The 27,980-nt window shown below is 39.2% G+C and overlaps 1 protein-coding gene across 2 annotated transcripts in view; it reads left to right on the top strand.

Annotated features, from left to right (window-relative positions):
* The window catches only part of MFP2 (multifunctional protein 2), a 28,064-nt gene extending 1,376 nt beyond the window's left edge, over window positions 1–26,688 (top strand). Inside the window, exons 2-18 of one of the 2 annotated variants that reach the window (XM_090002102.1) lie at window positions 15,035–15,106; window positions 15,192–15,257; window positions 15,337–15,393; window positions 15,466–15,533; window positions 15,619–15,700; window positions 22,318–22,373; window positions 22,468–22,770; window positions 22,867–22,953; window positions 23,890–24,064; window positions 24,187–24,308; window positions 24,384–24,547; window positions 24,624–24,878; window positions 25,257–25,378; window positions 25,479–25,600; window positions 25,821–25,969; window positions 26,058–26,196; window positions 26,457–26,688. In XM_090002102.1, the coding sequence (XP_089858228.1) occupies window positions 15,035–15,106; window positions 15,192–15,257; window positions 15,337–15,393; window positions 15,466–15,533; window positions 15,619–15,700; window positions 22,318–22,373; window positions 22,468–22,770; window positions 22,867–22,953; window positions 23,890–24,064; window positions 24,187–24,308; window positions 24,384–24,547; window positions 24,624–24,878; window positions 25,257–25,378; window positions 25,479–25,600; window positions 25,821–25,969; window positions 26,058–26,196; window positions 26,457–26,492 (2,075 nt within the window). In that variant the 3' untranslated portion in view covers window positions 26,493–26,688. Of the gene's footprint in view, window positions 1–15,034; window positions 15,107–15,191; window positions 15,258–15,336; window positions 15,394–15,465; window positions 15,534–15,618; window positions 15,701–22,303; window positions 22,374–22,467; window positions 22,771–22,866; window positions 22,954–23,889; window positions 24,065–24,186; window positions 24,309–24,383; window positions 24,548–24,623; window positions 24,879–25,256; window positions 25,379–25,478; window positions 25,601–25,820; window positions 25,970–26,057; window positions 26,197–26,456 lie in introns of those variants that run through there. The other variant, XM_090002103.1, reaches the window with a different exon arrangement.
* Window positions 26,689–27,980: the final 1,292 nt, after the last annotated feature.

Raw genomic sequence — 27,980 nt, 5'->3', positions numbered from 1 at the left:
TGTGGTAGGCCAGTGACAGCCAACATAAAAACTTAGTCACACCCTTTGAATATGAACCAATATGAGAATTTCGTTGGGGCGTTCCCTACTGAGCGACGCGCTGTACTCTATAGGCCGGGAGGCAGTGATAAATGGCCAAGGGTTGCTAGGTCATTGCCCAGGAGCGCCGGGTCACACTAGTGCTCGAGTGTGGTGTCAAATAGGCAAGGGTTGCCTCACTTTGTTGGATGAGTTAAAGTAAAGACGATAGTTCAAGACCATAAAATTAGGTTAGCCACTTGGAACATAGGGTCTATAACTGGTAAGTTGATAGAGTTAGTAGATGTTATGTGTAGGAGAAAGATTGATATTTTATGTTTACAAGAGACCAAATGGGTAGGTGAGAAGGCAAAAGTGATAGACCCTTGGGGATATAAGATTTGGTATATAGGAATAAATAGGAATAAGAATGGAGTAGGGTTTGTTATTAGTCGTGGGTTTATAGATAATGTAGTTGAGGTCCGTAGGAAGGGGGATAAGATTTTACTTATTAAATTAGTATTAGGTACGAATATCATTAATATTATTAGTGTTTATGCACCTCAAGTAGGTTTAGATGATTCCATTAAGCGTCAATTTTGGGAAGATTTAGACGGAGTAGTACAAGGGATATCTCATGGAGATAAGATTTTCATCGGCGGTGACCTTAATGGACATGTAAGCATTAGTAGGGATGAATTTGAGAGTATCCATGGAGGCTATGGTATAGGAGAAAGAAACGAAAGTGGAGAAAGGATTTTAGATTTTGGTTTGTCCTATGATATGATTTTAGCCAACACTTTGTTTAGGAAGAGGGAGTCTCACCTAGTAACATTTAAAAGTTGGGTTAATACGAGTCAGATAGATTTTTTCCTACTTAAAAAGAGAGATAGGGGTTGTTGCATCGATTGTAAGGTTATACCAGGAGAAAGTGTAGCTACACAACACAGAGTCTTAATTTTAGATCTTAGAATTAAAAAATGCCGCAAAAGAGATAGACATAAGATAGATCCTAGAATTAAGTGGTGGGCACTGAAAGGAGCTAAACAAGGAATGTTTGTAGAGCAGGTAGTTAAGGAAGCTGATTGGTGTCTCGAGGAGGATTCAGAATCAATGTGGAATAAGATAGCGGGTTGCATGAGAAAGGTGGCTAAGGAGGTATTGGGTGAGTCTAAAGGCGGTGCACTGCTAGGTAATGATACATCATGGTGGAACGAGGATGTCAAATTAGCTATTAAGGTTAAAAGAGAGTGTTATAGAAATCTAAGTAAAAGTCATGATAATGAGAATTTGGAAAAGTATATGATAGCAAAGAAGGAAGCTAAAAAAGTAGTTCGAAATGCGAGGGATAAGATATATAAGGAGGTTTATGACAAGTTGGATACCAAAGATGGAGAGAAAGATATTTATAGGCTTGCAAAGATAAGAGATAGGAAATCAAGAGATCTGGGTATGGTTAGATGCATCAAAGATGAAACTCAAAGGGTTTTAGTCAAAGATGAGGAGATCAAGGAGAGATAGAAAGATTATTTTGATCAGCTTTTTAATGGAAGTCATGCTCAGGATCTTGTAGACTTCTCCATTTCTTCTCATGAGATGAATCGTGACTTCATGCGCAAGATTCAAAAGAAAGAAATTGCAGAGGCTTTAAAGAAAATGAAATCAAGAAAGTCAGTTGGACCAGATGGTATACCTATCGAGGCTTGGAAATGCTTGGGTGAGAATGGTTTAGAATGGTTGACAAATCTTTTTAACAAGATTTGGCAGACAAATAAGATGCCTGAGTGGAGGAAGAGTACTTTGGTGCCTCTATATAAGCATAAGGGTGACATAAAATATTGCACAAACTATCGTGGTATAAAACTCATGAGTCATACTATGAAACTTTGGGAGAGGGTGATTGAGCATAGGTTGAGGAAGGTGGTTATGATATCTGAGAATCAATTTGGTTTTATGCGTGGAAGATCAACTATGAAAGCTATACATCTTCTTAGACAAATTATTGAGAGATATAGAGAGAGGAACAAAGATTTGTATATGGTTTTTATTGATTTAGAGAAGGCATACGATAGAGTACCTAGGGATGTTCTCTGGTGGACAATGATGAAGAGAGGTGTTTCGCTCAAGTACACTAGTATAATTAAAGATATGTACGAAGGAGTGGTAACCAATGTTTGCACTTGTGGAGGGGTGACAAACAATTTTCCTATAACAGTTGGGTTACATCAAGGATCTACTTTAAGTCCTTTCCTATTTGCTATAGTGATGGATGAGCTTACGAAATCAATTCAAGAAAATGTGTCGTGGTGTATGTTGTTTGCTGATGATATTGTTTTGATTGACGAGTCTAGAGCTGGGGTTAATGCTAAGTTAGAATTATGGAGACAGATATTGGAAGCAAGAGGTTTTACGTTGAGTAAGAGTAAGACAAAATATATGGAATGTCGGTTTAGTAAGCAACGCACTAGTGATGAGAGTGTAGTGAAGCTTGGCGAGAAAGAAATATCGGTGGATGACTGTTTCAAATATTTGGGATCTATCATTCGTAATGATGGAGAAATTGATGGAGATGTAAACCATAGGATAAAGGTTGGGTGGATGAAATGGAAAAGTGCAACTGGAGTGCTGTGCGATCGTAAAATGCCATTGCGGTTGAAGGAAAAGTTTTATAGGATGACAATTAGGCCCACTTTATTATATGATACGGAATGTTGGGCGGCCAAGAGACATCATATTCAAAAAATGAATGTAGCTGAGATGCGTATGCTTCGATGGATGTGTGGAAATATAGTAAAAGATAAGATTTGAAACTAGGAGATATGTAAGAAGGTAGGCGTTGCATCCATTGAAAATAAGATGAGAGAAAATCGTTTACGGTGGTTTGAACATATTCGGTGAATGCCTAATGACGCTCCAGTTAGAAGGATGGACAAATGAAAAAATATATTAGTCAAAAGAGGTCGAGGTAGGCCGAAGAAGACTTGGATGAAGATGATAGGAAAGGATATGAATGCTTTGAACCTCACCGAGGACATGGCATTGAATAAAAATGATTGGAGGAAAAGGATTCATGTGGAGGACTCAGAATGATTTTCTTTTTTGGTTCATATCGCTGACCCCCATTTGTTTTGGGATGAAGGCATAGTTGTTGTTGTTGTTGTTGTTGATTCTTTAGTTTTTAAACTTTATATTCAAAGTATATTGTGAAGATTAACTATGAAAAATCCATCTGTGAGTCAAATTTACTTCAAATTCCTTGGGTAATGAGATTTTTCACTCATTCATACCAAGTCTGTGGTGCGTGAATCTTACACCAAGACTTATCCAAGGAAAAAATGATACTTATTAGGAATTAATACTTATGATTTTGTAGAGTTTGTAAGCGGACTGATAGCGTAGGCGGGAAAATATGAGAAAGAATATGATATTCCTAAGAGATTATTGTTCATGGGGCATATGATTTTCTTTTAATAGTTGTCAAAACTGTTGTTACCTGGTCTATCTACTTGATGCTGCAATTCGCAACCCTTGAACCAGTGTTTCTAGTGTACCAAGCTATCGAGGCCTTTTTTTTTTAAATCAAATAAACCTAGCCTAGCGTACCAGAGTCTTTGCCCACTTGTTTAGTTATGACCTGCAACATTCTATGCAAGTAACTATTGGTCAAAACTACCATCAAAAGAAGAAGAAGGAATTCTACAAATTTGTTCCCCTTAGTCTGATAATCAACTTACACTAAAGTATAGTTGTAAAATGTGTTCTCTTTTCTGGAAAATCATTCACCGTAATGATTGTACCTTTCGTGGAAGAGTTTACATCAATGCAAGCTCTAAATGCAGTGAGAACTGGAAAAGAAGAATGTAAAACAACAGGCTAGGTATGAAACAAAATTCTCTGATGATATGAGCACATGCATAGAACGTAAAACAACAGGCTAGGTATCAAACAAAATTCTCTGATGATATGAGCACATGCGTGCATGTGATATGTTGAGAATAGGTGGTTTTTAGTTTAAGTTCTTTTATATTAGAGGTCTTTTGAAATTTTTGTTCTCATAAGGACTTAGATGTAATCATTCCTTTTAGCCTCTCTCTATTTAATATAGAGAGAAGCCCTAATCTAAGTAGTAACAAGATTATTTTTCTGTGCAGCCGACTCTCTCTCTCTTCCTCTCTCTCTCTCTCTACATAGGTGGCTGCTCCCTTCTACATGGTATCAGAGCTCTCGATCTCGGGAGCGTGATCACGAGAGGACTGATCTTCACCAACGAGAAAAGAAAACCCTAGACTGCGTGAAATCAGGTTTGCTGTTGCACTATTGTGGAAGATCTGATAACAGATCTGGGATGTTACCCAGATCTGTCGTCAGATCTAAGGATGGAGCTGCTGTCGTGATTTCCTAGAGCCGTAACCATTTTTTTTGAATCTGGAGTTTTTTTTTTCTTCGTGGGAGTTTTTTTTTTCGTGATCTCATGTCGTGATTTCCTGGACATTGACGAGTTCCTGCTGTTGCGTGCCTGCCGTGATTGATGTGCTGTTGGTTGTTCCTGTTGATTGGGTCACACAACAAGTTTCTGTGCTGCTGCGTGCCAGCCGTGATTTTCATGTTTTCTGTGTTGACTGCGTGCCAGCCGTGATTTTCATTTTTCTGTGCTGATTGCGTGCCTGCCGTGATTCTGGAATTTATTTTATGTGTCAGCTGCGTGTGATCGAGATATGATTGATCTATTTAATTGTCTTCTGAAGACTTATTGGTCGTTATGCCTTATATGTTTGGGGAACAGCAGTTGTCGTGTTCATCTGTGTTGCAACTGAATATTATTGTTGGTCGTGGTGTGTTTGGTGCAGCAATGGTCGTGACTCCCTGCTGTGTCGAGTTTTGTTTCGTGTTGTGTTAGTTTCAGCTATCCCTTTGTCGTAACAGCAGCAGGAGTGATTACCTGCTGGTTGTGGACTGTTTTTTTTTTTGGAAACAGTAGGGTTGATTCCTTACAGTGTTGAAAATTCTACTTGAATACTTGTTGTTCAAGTGAGCAGTATGGCTTAAAATTCGAAATGTGATTCTAAAATGGAACAGATTGGGGAGTATAAGGCTTTTGCCAACCCCTTCTCGTACGGCTCTTCCGTAAGGTTGAATGAAACCAACTATGCCAGGTGGTCCAGAACTTTTATGATGTCGGTATCTGGACATTGTCGAAAACATATTCTGTTGGAAGACGAATCCCCTGAAAAATTGGGAAAATATGTTACTTGGGATGAAGATAATGACATAGTTATGTCATGGATCATGAATAGTGTCAAACCCCATATTGCAGATGGATTGATCTACTATAATACAACCAAACTGATGTGGGACAATCTTCGTGATACATACTCACAAGAAACTAATGTGAGTCGTATCCTGCAAGTAGAACAAGAGATTTATAATTTGCAGCAGGGAGATCAGACCTTGGCCCAATACTATGCCTCTGTCAAAGCTGCGTTTGAAAGACTTAATGCTCACAGGCCTCTTTGTTGCTCAAAGCAAAAGGATCATCAAGAACAAAACATGGTTGCTCGTTTTCTTACAGGTCTTTCTTCAGAATTTTCTGTTGCAAAAGTTCAAATATTGACTGGATCAGATGTTCCCACTCTTGCTGATGCATACAATCGTCTGAGTAGACTTGCGATCTCTCTGCCACAATCTCAGCCTGTGACTCAGTCATCTGCTCTTGTTGTCTCATCTGGTTATGGGCGTGAAAATACTCAGAATATCAGAGGACGAGGGCGTGGACGTGGTATGGGAGGCAGAGGAAAACTTCAATGTACATTTTGTGGAAAATCTGGACATTTAGAAGATCGTTGCTGGGATAAGCATGGTTGGTCAACCTCTTCTTCATCAAAGTCATATACTCCTAAAGCAAATGTTACTACTATCGAGGCAACAAACGTACAGGAGAATATCTCTGCAAGTGACCGTAGTATCACCCTCAGTTAGGGCTGGCAATTTCTGACCCGACCCGCCAACCCGACCCACCAACCCGCCTCTTAGGCGGGTTCGGGTTGGGCTTAAGCCAACCCGTTTAATAAACGGGTCGACCCGCGTAACCCGTTTATTAAACAGGCCGGGTTCGGGTTGGGGGTATGCCAACCCGCCAACCCGGCTGACCCGTTTAATAAACGGGTTAGGCGGGTGGGTCAACCCGACCCGCCAACCCGTCTGCCAACCCGCCAACCTGCCAACCCGACCTGTCAACCCGCCAACCCAACCCGCCAACCCAACCTGCCAACCTGAGAACCTGTTTACCCGACCCAACCCATTTCTTAAATGGGTTGGCGGGTCGTGTCAGGTTACCCGTTTATTAAACGGGTCGGGTTCGTGTTTGCCACAGTCGACCCGTTTAATAAACGGGTCGGGTTCGGGTTGAGGTATGCTGACCCGCCAACCCGTCGGGTCGACTCGCCAACCCGACACGATTGCCACCCCTACCCTCAGTCATGCTGAATATGATGAGTTGATAGCTCTTCGTCCTTTGAGTTCCACTCCTCTTGTAGCTGGTGTTGCCTATTCAATCGGAAATCATCTTCATCCGACTGACAGTAAGTGGATTATTGACTCTGGTGCATCCAGACATTTGTGTGGAAATTCACTTGTTTTCTCAGATATAAAGGATATTAATGCTCATCGAGGAGTCTCATTAGCCGATGGGAGTTCCTCCCCGGTCGTTGGTCAGGGAAATATTTCTATATCCTCCTCATTACAGTTGCAAAATGTTCTTCATGCTCCAAACTTTCCTCAAAGTTTACTTTCTGTTAGTTGCCTTATAAGAGAGCAAAACTGTAGAGTAATATTTGATCCGATGGGTTGTCATTTTCAAGATTTGCTGACGGGGAAGAAGATTGGTGGAGGCTATGAAGAAAATGGAGTCTACTATCTACATCATCCAATGGATAATGTTCATGCTGCAGTGGAACACTCATTCAGTCCTGTTCAGTGGCATCGTCGTCTTGGTCATCCTTCTTTGTCAAAGCTTCGTTCGGTCTTTCCTCAAATTCCTTCCACCACATCATTTCAGTGTGAAGCATGTCAGTTGGGAAAGCATCATCGAAGTTCGTTCCCTTCGAGTCAGAGTCAGTCTAGTAATAAAGCTTTTGAACTTCTTCATGCAGATGTATGGGGTCCTAGTAAGATTCCTACTAGGACTCAGTGTCGTTATTATCTTGTTATTGTTGATGATTTTTCTAAGTTGTCATGGGTATTTTTAATAAAAGAACGATCTGAAGTTCCAAGTATTATCAAATCCCTAATTTTTGAAATAAAAACTCAGTTTGAATCTATTGTCAAGATTGTTCGCACTGCTAATGCTCTCGAGTTTAAATCAAAAGGTCTGTTACAATTTTACCAAGATCATGACATCCAACCACAAACTTCCTGTGCCTATTCATCTCAACAAAATGGGGTGGCTGAGCGCAAACATCGGCACCTGCTTGATGTTGCCAGGACCATTATGATTCAATCCAATGTTCCTCGTTATATTGGGGTGATACAATTACCACTGCTTGCTATCTGATCAACCATGTGCCTTCGTCTTCTGTGGGTAATCAAATTCCATTACATATCCTAAAACCTAATGCCCCACTTTTTTCTTTCTCACCAAAAATATTTGGATGTGTTTGTTTTGTACACAAACTTGGCCCTGACCGTGATAAATTAGCCGCTCAGGCTACAAAATGCATATTTATAGGTTATCCAAAAAATCAAAAGGGCTATCGATGTTATGATCCTATTTCTCGCCGAGAGTATGTCAGTGCGGATGTATCTTTCTTGGAATCCTCTCCATATTACTCTATTTCCGGTTCCCCGCTGCAGGTTGATCCAGCTGAGTCTTTTCCATTACCTATACCTCCTTTTCCTTTGGAATCTGTGCCCTCATTACCGAACCAAACTTCATCTTCTTCCAGATTTAATAATCCTCCATTGGTATATGTGCGTAGAGCTCCACCTCCGCAAGAGCCTTCATCTTCTTCTTCTCCTGAGGTAAGTTCTACTGACAATAGTGATCTTCAGGATTATGATAACAGGCCTATTGCTCTACGAAAGGGGACACGACAATGTACCTTATATCCCATATCTCATTTTGTCACCCATGCCAGAATTGGACATCAGATGAAGTCTTTTATTTCAACCTTATCTGCTGAAACTATTCATCTGAACTATCAACAGACAAAACTTGATAATCGCTGGAAGCTGGCTATGCAAGAAGAAATGAATGTTTTAGTATCTCAGCATACCTGGGATCTAGTTGATTCCCCAGCAGATGCTGACATTGTTGGATGTAAATGGGTATATACAATAAAGTACAAATCTGATAGTTCTATTGAAAGGTACAAGGCCAGATTAGTAGCGAAAGGGTATACTTAGACATTTGGTATTGACTTCTTTGAAACTTTTTCTCCTGTTGCACGGATGGGTACCATCCGTCTTGTTCTCTCAGTAGCTGTTCAGCATGGTTGGAGCTTGTGCCAATTAGATGTGAAAAATGCATTTCTATATGGGGATCTATCTGAGACCGTTTACATGCAACAACCTCCAGGATTCGAGGTTGAGGGGGAGTGTCAGAAGGTGTGTAGATTGAGAAAGGCGATTTATGGCTTGAAACAAAGTCCTCGTGCATGGTTTCAAAAGTTGTTTGAAGTGATGTCAAGTTTTGACTTTAATAGATCAGCAGCTGATCATACACTATTTATAAAGAAAACTAGCTCTGTATAGTTGTCATGGTGGTATATGTGGATGACATCATTCTTACAGGAGATGATGCGAAAGCTATTGAAGCCACAAAGGCTCATCTTCAAAAACACTTTGTTACAAAAGACCTTGGTTCACTCAGGTATTTTCTAGGTATAGAAGTTGCTAGGAGCCGTGAAGGGATGGTTTTGTCTCAACGGAAGTATGTTCTTGACTTATTAAAGGAAACAGGCATGTTGGAAGCTAAACCAGCAAATATTCCCATGGACCATAAAGTTCAGTTGTTTGAAGAAGGGTCAAAACTAGTTGATAGCAAAAGCTATCGCTCCCTAGTAGGGAAGCTATTATATGTAACTGTGACCAGGCCGGATATTGCTTTAGCAGTAAGCAAAGTTAGCCAGTTTATGGACAAACCAACTGAGGTACACTTGAATGCAACCATAATGATTCTCAGATATCTAAAATCCTCTCCTGGAAAGGGGTTATTGTTCAGTAAAAGTGGAACTCTGGAGATAGTAGCCTATTCTGATGCTGACTATGCTGGATCTGTAGTAGATAGAAAGTCTACCACAGGATTCTGTGTATTTTTGGGAGACAACTTGATTTCATGGAGAAATAAGAAACAAAATGTGGTTTCCAGGTCGAGTATACTACCACAGGAATGCAGCCACGATTTATGTTTCTCCTTAGCAAACTTTCGGTCTTCTCCCCGTAAAGTTTGAGGGGACATGTTAAAATATGTATATATATACTTATATATATACATCCGTATATATATAAGTATATGTATACATATATGTATATATATATTGTTTCTCTTTTAGTGAAATACCCGATAGGGGTATTCTTGTAAAACAACCAATGTATTTTTTTGTTTTTACTTTTTTCTTTTTCCTTTTTACCTTTTTTTCTTTTTCTTTTTTCCCTTTTGTAAGACCACAAGGGGCCCCACACTTGTAGTCGTTGGGGCCCCAACGACTACAAGGGAGCCCCCTTGTGGTCCCTTCTTTGAGCCTCCCTCTATAAATAGAGGAGGTATTCTCCTCTTGTAAGCATGGGTTTTTCACCCTTCTCTTCCTTTCTTCAATAATATCCAACTTATGACTTTAAGTCATTTTCTACTTTTGAGAGTTTTGTGTGTGCACATTTGGTGTTTGTGTTCTTGGCTCTAGTGGTCACTCTTAAAGAGTGCCTTTTGCTCTATTGGTGTTTCCGCCTCTTTTCATTACATGGTATCAGAGCTCGGTTGGTGATTGAGCTTTTTTTTGTTATCTTGGAACGTGTGCCTCTCAAATTTTCGAAGAAAGGAAGGATATTTGGTGTCGATGGAACGTGACTCTAAAGTGGAGCTTTCTTTTAAGCTAAATGGGTCCAACCATCTCATGTGGGCCTCCGCTATGGAAAATCATCTAAGAGGTAAGAAACTTTGGGGTTTTGTTATGGGAACTACTCCCGAACCCTCTCTTGTTCTCACCAAAATCGAAAATGAGGTTGAAAAAGCTTTAGATGGCGATGAGCGCATCAAAGCTATTAATGACCATCAATCCAAAATTGAGGATTGGGAAAGTAACCATGCCAAAATTTTGGCATGGTTTATGAACAATGTAGACCTTAAAAATTGTGCTAATATTGCCAAATTTAGAAGGGCCAATGAGGCTTGGTTTTTCCTTAAGGGTATGTATACCCAAAAGGATCTTGCTCGACAATTTTTTTGTCAAGAAAAAATTCGTTCCACCAAACAAATGAATATGAGTGTCCGGGACTATTTTAGCTCTCTAACCCCTCTTTGGGATGAACTTGCTCTTCTTGAGCCTAAATGGGTGGCTCCGGAAGACATTGAATTAAGAAGGGAACAAATTGAAAAGGAGCATTTTTTTCAATTTCTTCATGGTCTTTGCCCGAAATTTGAACAAGTTAGGGCATCTCTTCTCCATAGAAGCAAAGCTCTACCTATTGAAGACGCCCTTGCCGAAATATGACAAGAGGAAACTCGACTTGACTTAAGTGTTAAGAGTGATGAAGTTTTGGCTGTTACTAGGCCCGGATCAAATGTTAAAGCATATAGACCCTCTCACTTTAACAAAAATAGCAATGGGCCTAGAAAGGGAATAATATGCCATTATTGTAATGAACCGGGGCACATTAGACCTGTTTGTCCCAAACTTAAGGGAAAAGTAGCCGCGGTTGGAGAAAATTCTCCAAAGAAGGAAGAAGAAAGTGCCAAAGAGGGAGATATAAAAGAAACTCTTAATCATATCTCCGAAGTTCTCCAACATCTTCTCAAGACTTCTTCTTCAACTTCCGGAGCCGCCATCGCCTATTCTTCATCACCTCCAGGTATGTGGATACTAGACTCTGGTGCTTCTTTTCATATGACATCTCATAAAAACTCTCTTTCAAATGTTTTTTTCGAACCCATATCCTCTTGTGTTTCAACGGCCGATGGAACATCATTAAAAATTGAAAGTATTGGAACACTTGATTTTAAAAATTTTTTCGTTCCTAAAATTAATTTAAACCTTTTTTCCGTTTCTCAAATCACCGATCATGGATGCCAAGTCTCTTTCTCACCTAAAGATTGCACCGCGCAGGATCTCCAGTCAGGAAAGCTGATTGGACAAGGCCATAGAAGGGGTGATCTCTATTTTATGGACTTTTTGACTCTTCCATCGAAGTCATCTTGCAATCTTGTAAAAGACAAAAGTATTGGAATTTGGCATGAGAGACTTGGCCATCCAAATTTTGTAAAAATGTCTCTTTTTCCGTTTTTAAACAATACTTGTAAAGGCAATCACATGACTTGTAAAGATTGCATTTTTGGGAAATCTAAAGCTACTCCATTTCCTCAAAGAAGTTACTTTACCACTCGGCCATTTGAACTTGTTCATTCCGATGTGTGGGGACCTTCCCCTATTTTGTCTAAAGGAGGATTTTCGTATTACGTGGTTTTTATTGATGACTTCACTCGATTTACGTGGATTTACTTCCTAAGTCGCAAATCCGAAGTTTTCTCCTTTAAAGAATTTCATGCAATGGTTAAAAATCAATTTTTGGGAAATCTATCTATTCTTAGGTCCGATTCGGGAGGCGAATATATGTCCAATGATTTTCAAAGCTATTTAAAAGAAAATGGAATTTGTCACCAACGCTCTTGTCCCAACACTCCGCAACAAGATGATCTTGCGGAAATAAAGCATAGACACATAATAGAAACTACAAGAACGTTATTAATTTCAAAAAATATCCCAAAATCCTTTTGGGCCGAAGCGGTTCTAACCTCAACATATCTTATCAATAGAACTATTTCCTCCTCTTTGAAAAATCTTTCTCCATTTGAAAAACTTTACAATATGTCTCCCGATTATAAAAGACTAAGAATTTTTGGATGTAAATGTTTTGTTATAACTCACAAAAATGATAAACTTTCTCCTAGGGCTATTGAATGTATCTTTTTGGGATATGGCAAAAAATAAAAAGGTTATCGGTGTTTTGACATACTTAAGAACAAACTTTATATCTCAAAAGATGTCACATTCCTTGAAGAGGAAAATGGTTTTTCGCACCAACCAAATGAAAATATTGATTATTCCTTTCTATTTGACTTGTTGCCTCAAGAAAACATCATAGATGATCATATTGATCCTAGTGAATCCCTTAGCGAAGATCATTTTGAACATCCAAGTGATGATCAAAACTTAGAAGAAAATGTTTCAAGACAAATACAAGTCTACTCTAGAAGGAATGAAAGAAATCCTCGTGCCCTTGAAAAATTTTCCCAAAGTGAGTCAATCGAAGAGACCTCTCAAAGAAAATCAAATCGGATTTCCAAAATACCAAATAGATTTGTTTCTTATGATTCTTTTTCTCCTAACTTTCGAGCATGCCTACTTGCTCTTCACTCCTTTCATGAACCATCTCATTACAATGATGCTAAACAATATGCTCATTGGAATGAAGCTATGGAACTAGAACTTAATGCTCTTAAAAAGGCACAAACTTGGGAAATCATTGATCCTCCCAATGGCAAGAAACCCATTGGATGTAGATGGGTTTTTAAAGTAAAAACTAAGAGTGATGGTTCATTGGAAAGATATAAGGCTAGGTTGGTAGCCAAGGGATATGCCCAAGAGTATGGGGTAGATTATGATGAAACTTTTGCCCCAGTTGCTCGAATGACTAGTGTTCGAGCTCTTATTGCTATAGCCTCTGTTAAAAAATGGCCAATCTTTCAACTTGATGTCAAAAATGCCTTTTTGAATGATAATTTAAATGAAGAAGTTTATATGGAACCGCCTCCAGGTATGAATTTAAATGAAAAAAATTTGAAATTAAAAAAGGCTTTATATGGACTTAAACAAGCTCCTAAAGCTTGGTATGATAGGTTTAGTAATGTATTAATCAATTTAGGATTTTCTTGCTATACTGACACTGCTCTTTTTGTTAAAAGGATAGGTGACTCCATTATTATGCTTCTACTGTATGTTGATGATATGATCATCACTGGGAATGACAAAAAGAGAGTAAATGATGTAAAGTTTATGCTAAAAGAAACTTTTGATATGTCTGACCTTGGTTATTTGAGATATTTTTTAGGAATTGAAGTGGCTTATTCCCCGCGAGGATATATCCTATCTCAAATGAAATTAGCTGCAGAAATTTGTACCAAATCAGGAATATCTGATGAAAAGAAAGTTGAGACTCCCGAAGTTATTAATGCAAAACTGAGACTTGGAGATGGTGTTCTTCTTGAGAATCCAACCCCCTACCGTCAATTAATCGGATCTCTCACGTATCTATCCATCACACGTCCAGATATAGCTCATGCGGTTCATGCAGCAAGCCAGTTTCAGCATGCACCTACTTTGGTTCATATGGCAGCCGTAATGAGAATTGTGCGATATATCAAAAATACTATATCCAAGGGACTCTTCTTATCCTCTTCCTCATCTCTTGACTTAACTGCTTTTACTGATGCTGACTGGGGAGGAAATCCCAATGATCGTATCTCAATAACGGGTCTTTGTATTTTTTTAGGTAAATCCCTCATTTCGTGGAGATGCAAGAAGCAGCAGAAGGTTTTACTGTCATCCACTGAAGCTGAATATCGGGCCATGTCAATGACAACTATGGAAATCGTATGGCTCAGGAGTCTCCTTGGTGACATGGGCGTCCCCATTTCCACTCCCACCAAGCTCTGCTGTGATAACAAAAGTGCGATATACATTGCCAGCAATCACACCTTTCATGAGCGGACCAAGCATATCGAAATGAATTGCCATTATGTTCGAGACAAATACCTCAGAGGGACTATCTTATTACCATATGTTACTTCAGAGTATCAACTAGCTGACTTCTTCACCAAGGCGCTCCCAACTCCACGATTTATGTTTCTCCTTAGCAAACTTTCGGTCTTCTCCCCGTAAAGTTTGAGGGGGCGTGTTAAAATATGTATATATATACATATACTTATATATATATACATCTGTATATATATATATATATATGTATATATATACATATATGTATATATATACTGTTTCTCTTTTAGTGAAATACCCGATAGGGGTATTCTTGTAAAACAACCAATGTATTTTTTTGTTTTTACTTTTTTCCTTTTTTCTTTTTATTTTTTCCCTTTTGTAAGACCACAAGGGGCCCCGCACTTGTAGTCGTTGGGGCCCCAACGGTCAGATTTCTGACCGTTGGGGCTCCCAACGACTACAAGGGAGCCCCCTTGTGGTCCCTTCTTTGAGCCTCCCTCCTCTATAAATAGAGGATGTATTCTCCTCTTGTAAGCATGGGTTTTTCACCCTTCTCTTCCTTTCTTCAATAATATTCAACTTATGACTTTAAGTCATTTTCTACTTTTGAGAGTTTTGTGTGTGCACATTTGGTGTTTGTGTTCTTGGCTCTAGTGGTCACTCTTAAAGAGTGCCTTTTGCTCTATTGGTGCTTCCGCCTCTTTTCATTACATATCGTTCTCCTCATTATATCAGCTAATCATTCTCACACCCAAAGAGGCTCTGTGCAACTTATCAACTAGCATACTTACAACACCAATTTGTGGAAATATGTTTTATTTGAAAAGGAACACACCAATTTGCATTTTTGGGCGTGTGATGTGACGGCCATCATTGTTCTTGAATATTGTCATCTTGCTTTTCCCTCTTTAACTATTATTTATCAAATTATTGATACTGTTGTTGCTATTATTTCCTATGATTGTTATATGGCTTTGGTAATGCTTGATTGATTCCTTTAAATCATGTTTTGTTATTTTTTCTTTGTCCAGTGTTGTACAGCTTGAAAGAGAACTACGAGCAAGCATTGGAAAGAAATGATGTAAAGGCAATTGTGATTACAGGTAATGAAGAACTAAATACGATTTATCTTTGGTGAGAACAGATGTTGATTGATCTGCATGTGCCTTGTTATCTTTGGTTGAGCAGGTGCAAATGGAAAGTTTTCTGGAGGTTTTGATATTACTGCCATTGAGGGAGTACAACAGAAGACTAGTATGTAAAATGTTTATTTATAATTGCAAAGCCAAAGTTGTTGCTGCTTATGGTAAAATATTTGTGCATGTTTGTTCAGTTGAACAGCCGAAACCAGGTTTGATATCAATCGATCTTATAACGAACACGTTGGAAGGTAGTGCTTACCATTCTCATATTGGCTTTATCTTTGTAAGGTTGTAGCATTATTTATTGTTCCCTGATGTAGGTGCAAGGAAACCTTCAGTGGCTGCTATTGATGGAATTGCTCTTGGTGGTGGGCTTGAGATTGCAATGGTATACACTTTGTTTTTCTTTTTGGTTTTCTTGCTGTAATACCTATTTCTTCACAAGTTATACTGTTTGTCTGTGTGTTAATCAGGCATGCCATGGACGCATTTCAACCTCTTCTGCTCAATTAGGTCTGCCAGAACTTCAACTGGGAATAATTCCTGGATTTGGAGGTAATTCTTCAACAAAAGTTTGTCCTTAATTTATGGGGTTGTTTTTGTTATAATGAGTAAGATTTCTCTTTGAAGTATATTCATCATGTAGAAGGAGGCAGCCACCTGTGTAGAGAGAGAGAGAGAGAGAGAGAGAGAGAGAGAGAGAGAGAGAGAGAGACGGCTGCACAGAAAACTAAAACTCGTTAATTAGATTAGGGCTTCTCTCTATATTAAATAGAGAGAGGCAAAAAGCAAGAATTACAACTAGGTCCTTATGAGAACAAAATTTCAGAAAACCTCTAATATAAGATAACTTAACCTAAAACCACCTATTCTCAACACTCCCCCTCAAGCTGGAGCATAGATATCAATCATGCTCAGCTTGTCACAACATTTTGAGAAATTTGGCCTAGCAAGAGGCTTTGTAAACATATCTGCAACTTGGTCTTCCGACTTTAGGTATTTGGTAGTGATATGACCAGCTTGAATCATATCTCTTACATAGTGGCAATCAACCTCAATGTGCTTTGTTCTCTCATGAAAGACAGGATTGTTTGCTATATATGTTGCCGCTTTGTTATTGCACATCATGGTCATTGGAGAGGAAACCTTCACCTGGAGATCATGAAGAACAATGCGAACCCATATCAATTTAGCAGCTGTTTGGGCCATAGCCCGATATTCTGATTCTGCACTCGACCTGGAAACCACATTTTGTTTCTTACTTCTCCATGAAATCAAGTTGTCTCCCAAAAACACACAGAATCCTGTGGTAGACTTTCTATCTACTACAGATCCAGCATAGTCAGCATCAGAATATGCTACTATCTCCAGAGTTCCACCTTTTTTGAACAATAACCTCTTTCCAGGAGAGGATTTTAGATATCTGAGAATCATTATGGCTGCATTCCAGTGTACCTCAGTTGGTTTGTCCATAAACTGGCTAACTTTGCTTACTGCTAAAGCAATATCCGGCCTGGTCACAGTTACATATAATAACTTCCCTACTAGGGAGCGATAGCTTTTGCTATCAACTAGTTTTGACCCTTCTTCAAACAACTGAACTTTATGGTCTATGGGAATATTTGCTGGTTTAGCTCTCAACATGCCCGTTTCCTTTAATAAGTCAAGAACATACTTCCGTTGAGACAAAACCATCCCTTCACGGCCTCTAGCAACTTCTATACCCAGAAAATACCTGAGTGAACCAAGGTCTTTTGTAACAAAGTATTTTTGAAGATGAGCCTTTGTGGCTTCAATAGCTTTCACATCATCTCCTGTAAGAATGATGTCATCCACATATACCATCATAACAACAATGCCAGAGCTAGTTTTCTTTATAAAAAGTGTATGATCTGCTGCTGATCTATTAAAGCCAAAGCTTGACATCACTTCAAACAACTTTTGAAACCATGCACGAGGACTTTGTTTCAAGCCATAAATCGCCTTTCTCAATCTACACACCTTTTGACACTCCCCCTCAACCTCGAATCCTGGAGGTTGTTGCATGTAAATGGTCTCAGATAGATCCCCATATAGAAATGCATTTTTCACATCTAATTGGCACAAGCTCAAACCTTGCTGAACTGCTACTGAGAGAACAAGACAGATGATACCCATCCGTGCAACAGGAGAAAAAGTTTCAAAGAAGTCAATTCCATATGTCTGAGTATACCCTTTCGCGACTAATTTGGCCTTGTACATTTCAATAGAACCATCAGATTTATACTTTATTGTATATACCCATTTACATCCAACAATGTCAGCATCTGCTGGGGAATCAACTAGATCCCAGGTATGCTGAGATATTAAAGCTGTCATTTCTTCTTGCATAGCCAGCTTCCAGCGAGTATCAAGTTCTGCCTGTTGATAGTTCAGAGGAATAGTTTCAGCAGATAAGGCTGAAATAAAAGACTTCATCTGATGTCCAATTCTGGCATGAGAGACAAAATGAGATATGGGATATAAGGTACATTGTCTTGTCCCCTTTCGTAGAGCAATAGGCCTGTTATCATCATCCTGGAGATCACTATTGTCAGTAGAACTTACCTCAGGAGAAGAAGAAGATGAAGGCTCTTGCGGAAGTGGAGCTCTACGCACATATACCAATGGAGGATTATTAAATCTGGAAGTGGATGAAGTTTGGTTCGGTAATGAGGGCACAGATTCCAAAGGAAAATGAGGTATAGGTAATGGAAAAGACTCAGCTGGATCAACCTGAAGCGAGGAACCGGAAATAGAGTAGTATGGAGAGGATTCTAGGAAGGATACATCCGCACTGACATACTCTCGGCGAGAAATAGGATCATAACATTGATAGCCCTTTTGATTTTTTGGATAACCGATAAATATGCATTTTGTAGCTTGAGCGGCTAATTTATCACGGTCCGGGCCAAGTTTGTGTACAAAACAAACACATCCAAATATTTTTTGGTGATAAAGAGAAAAGTGGAGCATTAGGTTTTAGGATATGTAATGGAATTTGATCACCCACAGAAGACGAAGGCATGCACATTGATAGCCCTTTTGATTTTTTGGATAACCGATAAATATGCATTTTGTAGCTTGAGCGGCTAATTTATCACGGTCCGGGCCAAGTTTGTGTACAAAACAAACACATCCAAATATTTTTTGGTGATAAAGAGAAAAGTGGAGCATTAGGTTTTAGGATATGTAATGGAATTTGATCACCCACAAAAGACGAAGGCATGCGGTTGATCAGATAACAAGCAGTGGTAATCGCATCACCCCAGTATGACGCAGGAACATTGGATTGAATCATAATGGTCCTGGCAACATCAAGGAGGTGTCGATGTTTTCGCTCCGCCACCCCATTTTGTTGAGATGAATAGGCACAGGAAGTTTGGGGTTGGATGCCATGATCTTGGTAAAATTGTAACAGACTTTTTGATTTAAACTCGAGAGCATTATCAGTGCGAACAATCTTGACAATAGATTCAAACTGAGTTTCTATTTCAAGAATTAGGGATTTGATAATACTTGGAACTTCAGATCGTTCTTTTATTAAAAATACCCATGACAACTTAGAGAAATCATCAACAATAACAAGATAATAACGACACTGAGTCCTAGTAGGAATCTTACTAGGACCCCATACATCTGCATGAAAAAGTTCAAAAACTTTATTACTAGACTGACTCTGACTCGAAGGGAACGAACTTCGATGATGCTTGCCCAACTGACATGCCTCACACTGAAATGATGTGGTGGAAGGAATCTGAGGAAAGACCGACCTAAGCTTTGACAATGAAGGATGACCAAGACGACGATGCCACTGAACAGGATTGAATGGATGTTCCACTGCAGCATGAACAATACCCATTGGATGATATAGGTAGTAAATTCCATTTTCTTCATAGCCTCCACCAATCTTCTTCCCCGTCAGCAAATCCTGAAAATGACAACCCATTTGATCAAATATTACTCTACAGTTTTGTTCTTTTATAAGGCAACTAACAGAGAGTAAACTTTGAGGAAAATTTGGAGCATGAAGAGCATTTTTCAACTGTAATGAGGAAGATATAGAAATATTTCCTTGACCAACAACCGGGGAGGAGCTCCCATCGGCTAAGGAGACTCCAATCTGAGCCTTAATATCCTTTAGATCTGAAAAAACACGTGAATTGCCACACAAATGTCTGGAACCACCAGAGTCAATAACCCACTTACTATCAGTCGGATGAAGATGATTTGTGGTAGAAAATGCAACACCAGCAACAGGAGGATTGGAACTCAAAGGTCGAAGAACTATCAACTCATCATATTCCGCACGACTAAGGGTGATACTACTCTCATTTTCAGCTATATTCTTTTGTACATTTGTTGCCTCGATAGTAGTCACATTTGCTTTAGGAGTATATGACTTTGATGAAGAAGAGGTTGGCCGACCATGCTTATCCCAACAACGATCTTCTAAATGTCCAGATTTTCCACAGAATGTACATTGAAGCTTTCCTTTGCCTCCCATACCACATCCTCGTCCTCTGATATTCTGAATATTTCCACGCCCATAACTAAATGGGACAACAAGAGCAGATGACTGAGTTATTTGCTGAGATTGTGGCAGAGAGATCGCAAGTCTACTCAGACGATTGTATGCATCAGCAAGAGTGGGAACATCTGATCCAGTCAATATTTGAACTTTTGCAACAGAAAATTCTGAAGAAAGACCTGTAAGAAAACGAGCAACCATGGTTTGTTCTTGATGATCCTTTTGCTTTGAGCAACAAAGAGGCCTGTGAGCATTAAGTCTTTCAAACGCAGCTTTGACAGAGGCATAGTATTGGGCCAAGGTCTGATCTCCCTGCTGCAAATTATAAATCTCTTGTTCTACTTGCAGGATACGACTCACATTAGTTTCTTGTGAGTATGTATCACGAAGATTGTCCCACATCAGTTTGGTTGTATTATAGTAAATCAATCCATCTGCAATATGGGGTTTGACACTATTCATGATCCATGACATAACTATGTCATTATCTTCATCCCAAGTAACATATTTTCCCAATTTTTCAGGGGATTCGTCTTCCAACAGAATATGTTTTCGACAATGTCCAGATACCGACATCATAAAAGTTCTGGACCACCTGGCATAGTTGGTTTCATTCAACCTTACGGAAGAGCCGTACGAGAAGGGGTTGGCAAAAGCCTTATACTCCCCAATCTGTTCCATTTTAGAATCACATTTCGAATTTTAAGCCATACTGCTCACTTGAACAACAAGTATTCAAGTAGAATTTTCAACACTGTAAGGAATCAACCCTACTGTTTCCAAAAAAAAAAAACAGTCCACAACCAGCAGGTAATCACTCCTGCTGCTGTTACGACAAAGGGATAGCTGAAACTAACACAACACGAAACAAAACTCGACACAGCAGGGAGTCACGACCATTGCTGCACCAAACACACCACGACCAACAATAATATTCAGTTGCAACACAGATGAACACGACAACTGCTGTTCCCCAAACATATAAAGCATAACGACCAATAAGTCTTCAGAAGACAATTAAATAGAGCAATCATATCTCGATCACACGCAGCTGACACATAAAAGAAATTCCAGAATCACGGCAGACACGCAATCAGCACAGAAAACATGACAATCTCGGCTGGCACGCAGCATCACAGGAACTTGCTGTGTGTCCCAAACAGCAGGAACAGCCAACATCTCACGGCTGACACGCAGCAGCACAGAAGCCTGTTGCGTGACCCAAACTCGTCAATCACGGCAGGAACAACAGGAACAGCAGGAACTCGTCAATCATGGCACATCAATCGCGGCAGGCACGCACCAGCAGGAACTCGTCAATCTCCAGAGAATCACGACAGGAGATGACAAAACAAAACCCCAAAAAAACAGATTCAAAGGAAATGGTTACGGCTCCAGGAAATCACGACAGGAGCTCCATCCTTAGATCTGACGACAGATCTGGGTAACATCCCAGATCTGTTATCAGACCTTCCACACGAGTGCAACAGTAAACCTGATTTTTCACGCAATCTGAATTTTTTTTTTCGTTGGTGAAGATCAGTCCTCTTCGTGATCACGCTCCCGAGATCGAGGGCTCTGATACCATGTAGAAGGAGGCAGCCACCTGTGTAGAGAGAGAGAGAGAGAGAGAGAGAGAGAGAGAGAGAGAGAGAGAGATGGCTGCACAGAAAACTAAAACTCGTTAATTAGATTAGGGCTTCTCTCTATATTAAATAGAGAGAGGCAAAAAGGAAGAATTACAACTAGGTCCTTATGAGAACAAAATTTCAGAAAACCTCTAATATAAGATAACTTAACCTAAAACCACCTATTCTCAACACATCAAATATTATTTCTGCTGGTATATGAATTAAGACATGTTGGAAGTTATTTTTTCCTAAAAAAAATGTATTGGATCTGGTGTTTTTCTTTGTAAAAGAGGAACCAGATGGTAATTCATGTCTTCAAGCTATTGGAAGCATCTTATTAGTCAAACACAAAACATTTTCTTTTTTCTTAAAGACTCTTGTGAAACACCCTAATTGCACAAAAAAGAAAAGGATGGAATCCGATTCCTGTAGATGCCTGTGAAAGACCATTTGCAATAAATAAAATGTTAATAGAGAGGACTTGCTTCATTAACATTTTATTTATATGAACAAAACCCTAAAAATATTTCAAAAGATTTATGTATAAATCGGCCGCAAAACTAACATCAATTAGTAAATGACTATTTTGACTCTAAGATCACTTCTGAGCACTTGTGTTGTCCTGGGAAAATCCCCAATCAACATAGATAAGTGATTGATTTGCTTCATTAACTGACTGACATTCATAAAGAACTAAATGCTTGAGCCTGGCACCCTTCCATATGTCCGAAAGCAATCGACCACCCTTACCTAATAATCAAAATAACTTTTGTATCACCAGAATATCAGGTACCATAACTTCACTCGAAAAAATTAATGAAGATCCAAGTAGCTCTGTAGCAGCCAAGTAATTTTAATTTCACTCACCAATATTCTATCTTCTATGTTCAAATTAATTTAAGAAAAAACTACTATCAAAGCGTGGAAATTTTTCTGGCTTTTGCTAGCACCTTATCTTTGTTGGTTGATTTAATTCAGGCTCATGATACCAGGTACACAACGACTTCCTCGACTAGTGGGCCTCACCAAGGGACTCGAGATGATTTTGGTACATCATCATGAAATGAATCCTTTGTTTGTTAATCTCAGTTAGGTTCTCTTTTTCTGGCAAATCACCTAAACTGCTTCTTATCCTCCCACAGTTGTCAAAACCAATAAGAGGACATGAAGCTCTTAATGCAGGCCTTGTTGATGAAATAGCTAAACCAGAGGAAATTGTGGCAAGGGCACGCCAATGGGCACTTGAGATTGCTGACTATAGAAGACCAAAAGTTATCAGTCTTTACAAAAATGACAAACTTGAACCCCTTGGGGAGGCGAGGGAATTACTTAAGTTTGCAAGGGTTCAAACACAGAAACGGGCTCCAAATCTCCAACATCCATTGATTTGCATTGATGTTATTGAAGAGGGAATTGTATCTGGTCCTGTTGCAGGACTTTGGAAGGTTGATATCAGTCCTATTACTTTTGTATTCCCTTTAATTTTTATATTTGAAAAACATAGGACCATTTAAACCTTGATATTCCATGTGGCTTGGCAGGAGGTTTATGCATCTCAGGAACTTGTTGTTTCTGACACTGCCAAGAGCTTGCTTCACTTTTTTTTCGCTGAGGGTGCAACCTCAAAGGTATTCCTATCATCTGATGCATGTATAGTGGAATTAGGGTGATCATGGTATGGTCTTTATGTTGGACCAAGATAAGTAGCGACTGGTCCAAGCCAGCCTTGTCTTAACAAACTGGTCTGAAGCATGTCAAGATTTCTTCTTCATATTCTTCACTGACACTTGTAAGCATTAAAATCAATAATGGCTCAGAATGGTGCTGATGATTCTCCTTATTCCTCTCTCTCTCTCTCTCATGCACACACACCACACACACACAGAGACCAACATAAACATAGGGCTGTGCGACAAGCTGAGCTTCTCACTGGAAGCACGGGCAAGTTCAAGTTTTGGCTTGTTAAGGCTTGGCTTGGGCTTGCTTGTTTGCTAAACGAGCCAAACTCAGGCATGCTTTTAGGCTCATTTACTTGAATGAGCTGAGACGAATCCTTAGAGTTTGGATTTATTAAAGCATTTTTGTTATGTAAATACTAAACTGTATTTATCACATAATATGTATTGCTTATTTCATCAAGGGTTGTGTAATGGCGATTTTTTGAGAGGTTATGGGGTCCAAAACCTGCAGTCACTCTACTATAAAGAATAAAGAAAGGATTTATGAAAAGGCTTGGCTTTGCTCCACTCACGCATAGCTGACTCAAGCTTGAGGTCAGTTAAGCTTAGTTGACTGAGCTTGAATATTGTAGGTTTGGTCAGTTATGTGGGTGTGCACTGTGCAGCCCTATGCACGACGATAAAAAGGAGAAGAAACATGACATATTTAGCCTCTGCACATTGTCTACTCTACCATGCTCATGATGGTGGCTATGGTTCATTAGACCAGACCAGCCAGCCTTTTGTTTCCCTGCGGTTGAATATCTTTGATATGCCTGTATTTGTGGTTTCATCCATGTAAATACATGTAGACGTAACCTACAGTTCCTTTTTATGAGATCACAGGTTCCTGGGGTTACTGATCTGGGCTTGGTTCCAAGGAAAGTAAGAAAAGTTGCCATTCTTGGTGGGGGTTTGATGGGCTCTGGAATAGCAACTGCCTTGATATTGAGCAACTACCCTGTAATCCTCAAGGAAGTAAATGCCCAGTTTCTGCAGGCAGGAATAGATAGGGTGAAAGGTTAGTGATGTGATGCTTGTGCATTAAGTACTCACAATAAATTAATTTCAATCAAGCTGTCAAATTTAGCTGCTGATAAATGAACGTATGTTGCAAAATCCGTGGCATATGGATATTTTCAGCAAATCTGCAAAGCCGCGTCAAAAAAGGAAAAATGACCCAAGCAAAGTTTGAGCAAACATTCTCTCTTCTCAAGGGTGTTCTTGACTATGAAAGCTTTAAAGATGTTGACCTTGTTATTGAGGTGATGTGAAACACATTGCGTGAATTGTTTTTCTGTTGCTTCTATCAATTCATTCTGCAAAATGTCTTTGATTAGGCTGTCATTGAAAATGTGACCTTGAAGCAACAAATTTTTGCTGACCTTGAAAAATATTGCCCATCACATTGCATTCTTGCAAGCAATACATCTACAATAGACTTGAATTTGATTGGCGAAAAGACAAAGTCTCATGGTCGAATAGTTGGGGCACACTTTTTTAGGTAATTATGTTTTTTGAGAAGCTTCTGTGTTGGTTTCATTTCATCTTTTGACCAGATGATAGTGCTATTCTTGCAGTCCTGCCCATGTTATGCCACTCTTGGAAATAGTCCGTAGCCATCATACATCCCCACAGGTTATTGTTGATTTGATAGATGTGGGAAGGAAGATACGCAAAACCCCTATCGTGGTTGGAAGCTGCACTGGCTTTGCTGTGAACAGGATGTTCTTTCCCTATACACAGTCAGCTCTTCTATTAGTTGACCGTGGTCTTGATGTTTATCACATTGATCATGTGATTACCAAATTTGGAATGCCAATGGGGCCATTCAGGTACATCTAAATGAAATGCACTCCTAACTAGGAATACAAAATTCATGTGCTTCTGTAAATAACTTGTGCAAATATTTCAACTTTCAAGACTTAGTCAAAGAACTCGGGCCTGTTGTTTGGCTTGAGGCGGAGATTTAACTTGAAACTCAATCCACTTTAGCATGCGTTTGATATTCCAGGGACATGAGATGTGGGACTCAGCTGAGTCAAATTGAAACTAATTATATTTTTGGACTCGAGTGAATTGAAAGTCATCAAAGTTTAGAGATTGAGCCTTGAGTTGTCGTATCCCAGCTGAAGGCCTTGGTTTGCAATTCCCTTGAAAAACTGTAGTAATAAGTTCTCTTAAAAAATGGTGGTCATTTCTTCCTGATGCAGGCTCACTGATCTGGTAGGCTTTGACATAGGAGTTGCAACTGGTCTCCAATACCTTGAGAATTTTCCTGATAGGGTTTACAAGTCCATGCTTGTACCTCTCATGCTTGAAGACAAGAGAGCTGGTAAGCATCAACTCTGTTTTTGAAAATTTTGGCATTTGTGTTAGTGATTGACTTTATGCTTTTCTAGAGAAACTTTTAATTGAATAATGGCTCTTTTTAGGTGAAAAAACACGCAAAGGCTTCTATATATATGATGAAAGGCGCAAGGCCACTCCAGACCCTGAAATAAAGAAGTATATTGAGAAGTCACGGAGTATTGCTGGACTTATGAAGGATGCAAAGGTAAAAGTTTTGTTATACAGAATGTGGGGAAGTGATATTGCTTGGGATTTGTAATAATAATCACCAACTTGAGTCGACCATCTAATCATGCACTTGACTAACTAGCAACATGTTCTGATTTAGGTTGCCGATTCCTAAGTCACATGCCACAGTTCTTCAGTAAGGTTTAATGGTATTAGTTTGTGACATTAATGAAGTATCTTGCTCTTGTTGGTTGCAGCCACTGAAACTGCAAGACAGAGATATTGTGGAGATGGTTTTCTTTCCTGTGATAAATGAGGCCTGCCGTGTTCTTGCAGAGGGTATAGCAGTAAAATCATCTGACCTTGACATTGCCTCAGTTATGGGGATGGGTTTCCCTCCGTACAGGTGGTTCAGTCCTTCCTATAGGATATGGACTTTCACTTTAACATGCTGCAGAAGTAACTCCAGTTTTGATCTTATTATCTTATTCCAGGGGAGGAGTTATGCATTGGGCTGGCTCATTTGGATCCAAATACATTGTCTCAAGGTTAAATGAGTGGTCAGGAACATATGGCAGTTTCTTTAAACCTTGTGCTTACTTAGAGGAAAGAGCAGCCAAGGGAATTTCTCTGGTAAGAATCATTTGCATCATTGCCATTTTTTCATTGTCATTATTGTCATTAGGATCACATTTCATGTTGCTGTCACCACATTTCATTACTGATTTGTGGGACCTCAAAGTAGATCCTATTAACTTTGTGCAATTCGCAAGAGCCAACAGGTGATCTTGTTGTCTGAGGCATCTAATCTTGTGCTGTATACCAAGTCATGAGAGAGAGTTTCACAAGTCCTAATATTATATTGGATGAGTAACTGGATAATACTGCTGCAGGATGCAAAGGTTGAACATCTGACGTCGCGGCTATAAGACTGGGTAAGTTCATGCAACGTAGTTGAGGAAAAGACCATCATCCCTAAAATTGAATAACAAGAGTAGGAGAATGCATGCTCAGGAGCAGCAAAGCTATCAAGCAGCAATATGGTTACTGTGAATACAGTGAGTTGGGATATTGTATTAGCTTTATATGTAATTGCAGAATTTCATTATTGCAACATTTCTCATCCTTCCTCTCTCGTTTACCATATGCTTTTATCTGTCATTCAATTTCCAAGCAATCTAAGTGGGATTGGTAATTATATGCAGTCTGAAAAGAAAGCATATGATTAATTAACGTTAAAGGGGATAAATAATGGATTTTAACTGACTATTGTAGATTGAGATGTCTAAGCTGATCATGGGCTCATTGCGTTGCTTGTACCTTTTATGCTACTCAAAAGTTAGCATTAATAATAACAATCCAGGCATTTTTTGGTGGGTGTTTATAGGGTGATCACATATAGTGCATAAACTTCAAGGTTATAGGGTGATCACATATAGTTCATAAAAATCAAGGCATCCAATGTGCCCCCCAATTATAAAAAGTTAGGTGGTATATAGGGGAATTAACAAAACAGTCATAACCTTTTGAGGAAAATGATTTCACCTGCAGGATGTTGTAGCACACTGATAGAGTGCTCGATTTCAAATTGTTCCCTCTTCAATCTTCTTCAGATTTGGGTTGAATATCTGTTCTAATCCATATTCATTAAGTTGGATTTGGTAAAGCAAGAAGGATTCCATTACCAATCAGATTCAGTTTAGGGTATTACATCTGGTTCCAAACCAAATCTAAACCAGACTGATGCCTAAATGTTATTATTATATGTAAAATTCTGTCCAATTAGCTATTTTATGCTAGTCAAATCTGGATTTGGTACTATCCTTTTCCCATCAGAACCTGAGTCCAACTCAATCCAATTACGTCAGATTCAGTAAGCCTACAACAAGAACAAATCCAACCCATACCTACTCTCCAATCTCTTCAATGAACACCATTATTTTATTTGTGGCATGCCCCTCTTATCAGTGCTAATGTTGCTTCCTTGATTTTTTTGTTGGGATAAACCCACACTTTTTGAGATAGTTGGCACTACCAAGCTTGGTCCACAACGAGTTCAATAAGCAAAAGAAGAAAACAAATGAAAAAAAGGACAGATAATATCTACTTGTTATCACACATTGACTTGTTACAATAATTTTTTTAATCACTCATTATCAAGAAACAGAATGACGCCATCGCTTCTGAAACAGAAAACGAACATCCACGTGCTTTCCTTTAACTGATGGAGTTGAGCATTAAGTTTTCTCACAAAGGAGTTGAGCATCTTAACTGGATTTGATTTGATGAGTTCTTGTTTGATTGACACATGATCCTTTTCCAAGTCAGTCACCCTCATCCTCATCCTTGCGATCTCCATCTTCAGCTCTCTGTTTTCTCTTGTTACAGAAGCATAATTGTGCCTTGGTGATATGGCA

The sequence above is a fragment of the Nuphar pumila genome, chromosome 3 (assembly GCF_984573655.1).
Source record: "Nuphar pumila chromosome 3, dmNupPumi1.hap1.1, whole genome shotgun sequence".
Lineage (NCBI taxonomy): Eukaryota > Viridiplantae > Streptophyta > Magnoliopsida > Nymphaeales > Nymphaeaceae > Nuphar > Nuphar pumila.
This window is presented reverse-complemented; position numbering and strand designations above follow the sequence as displayed.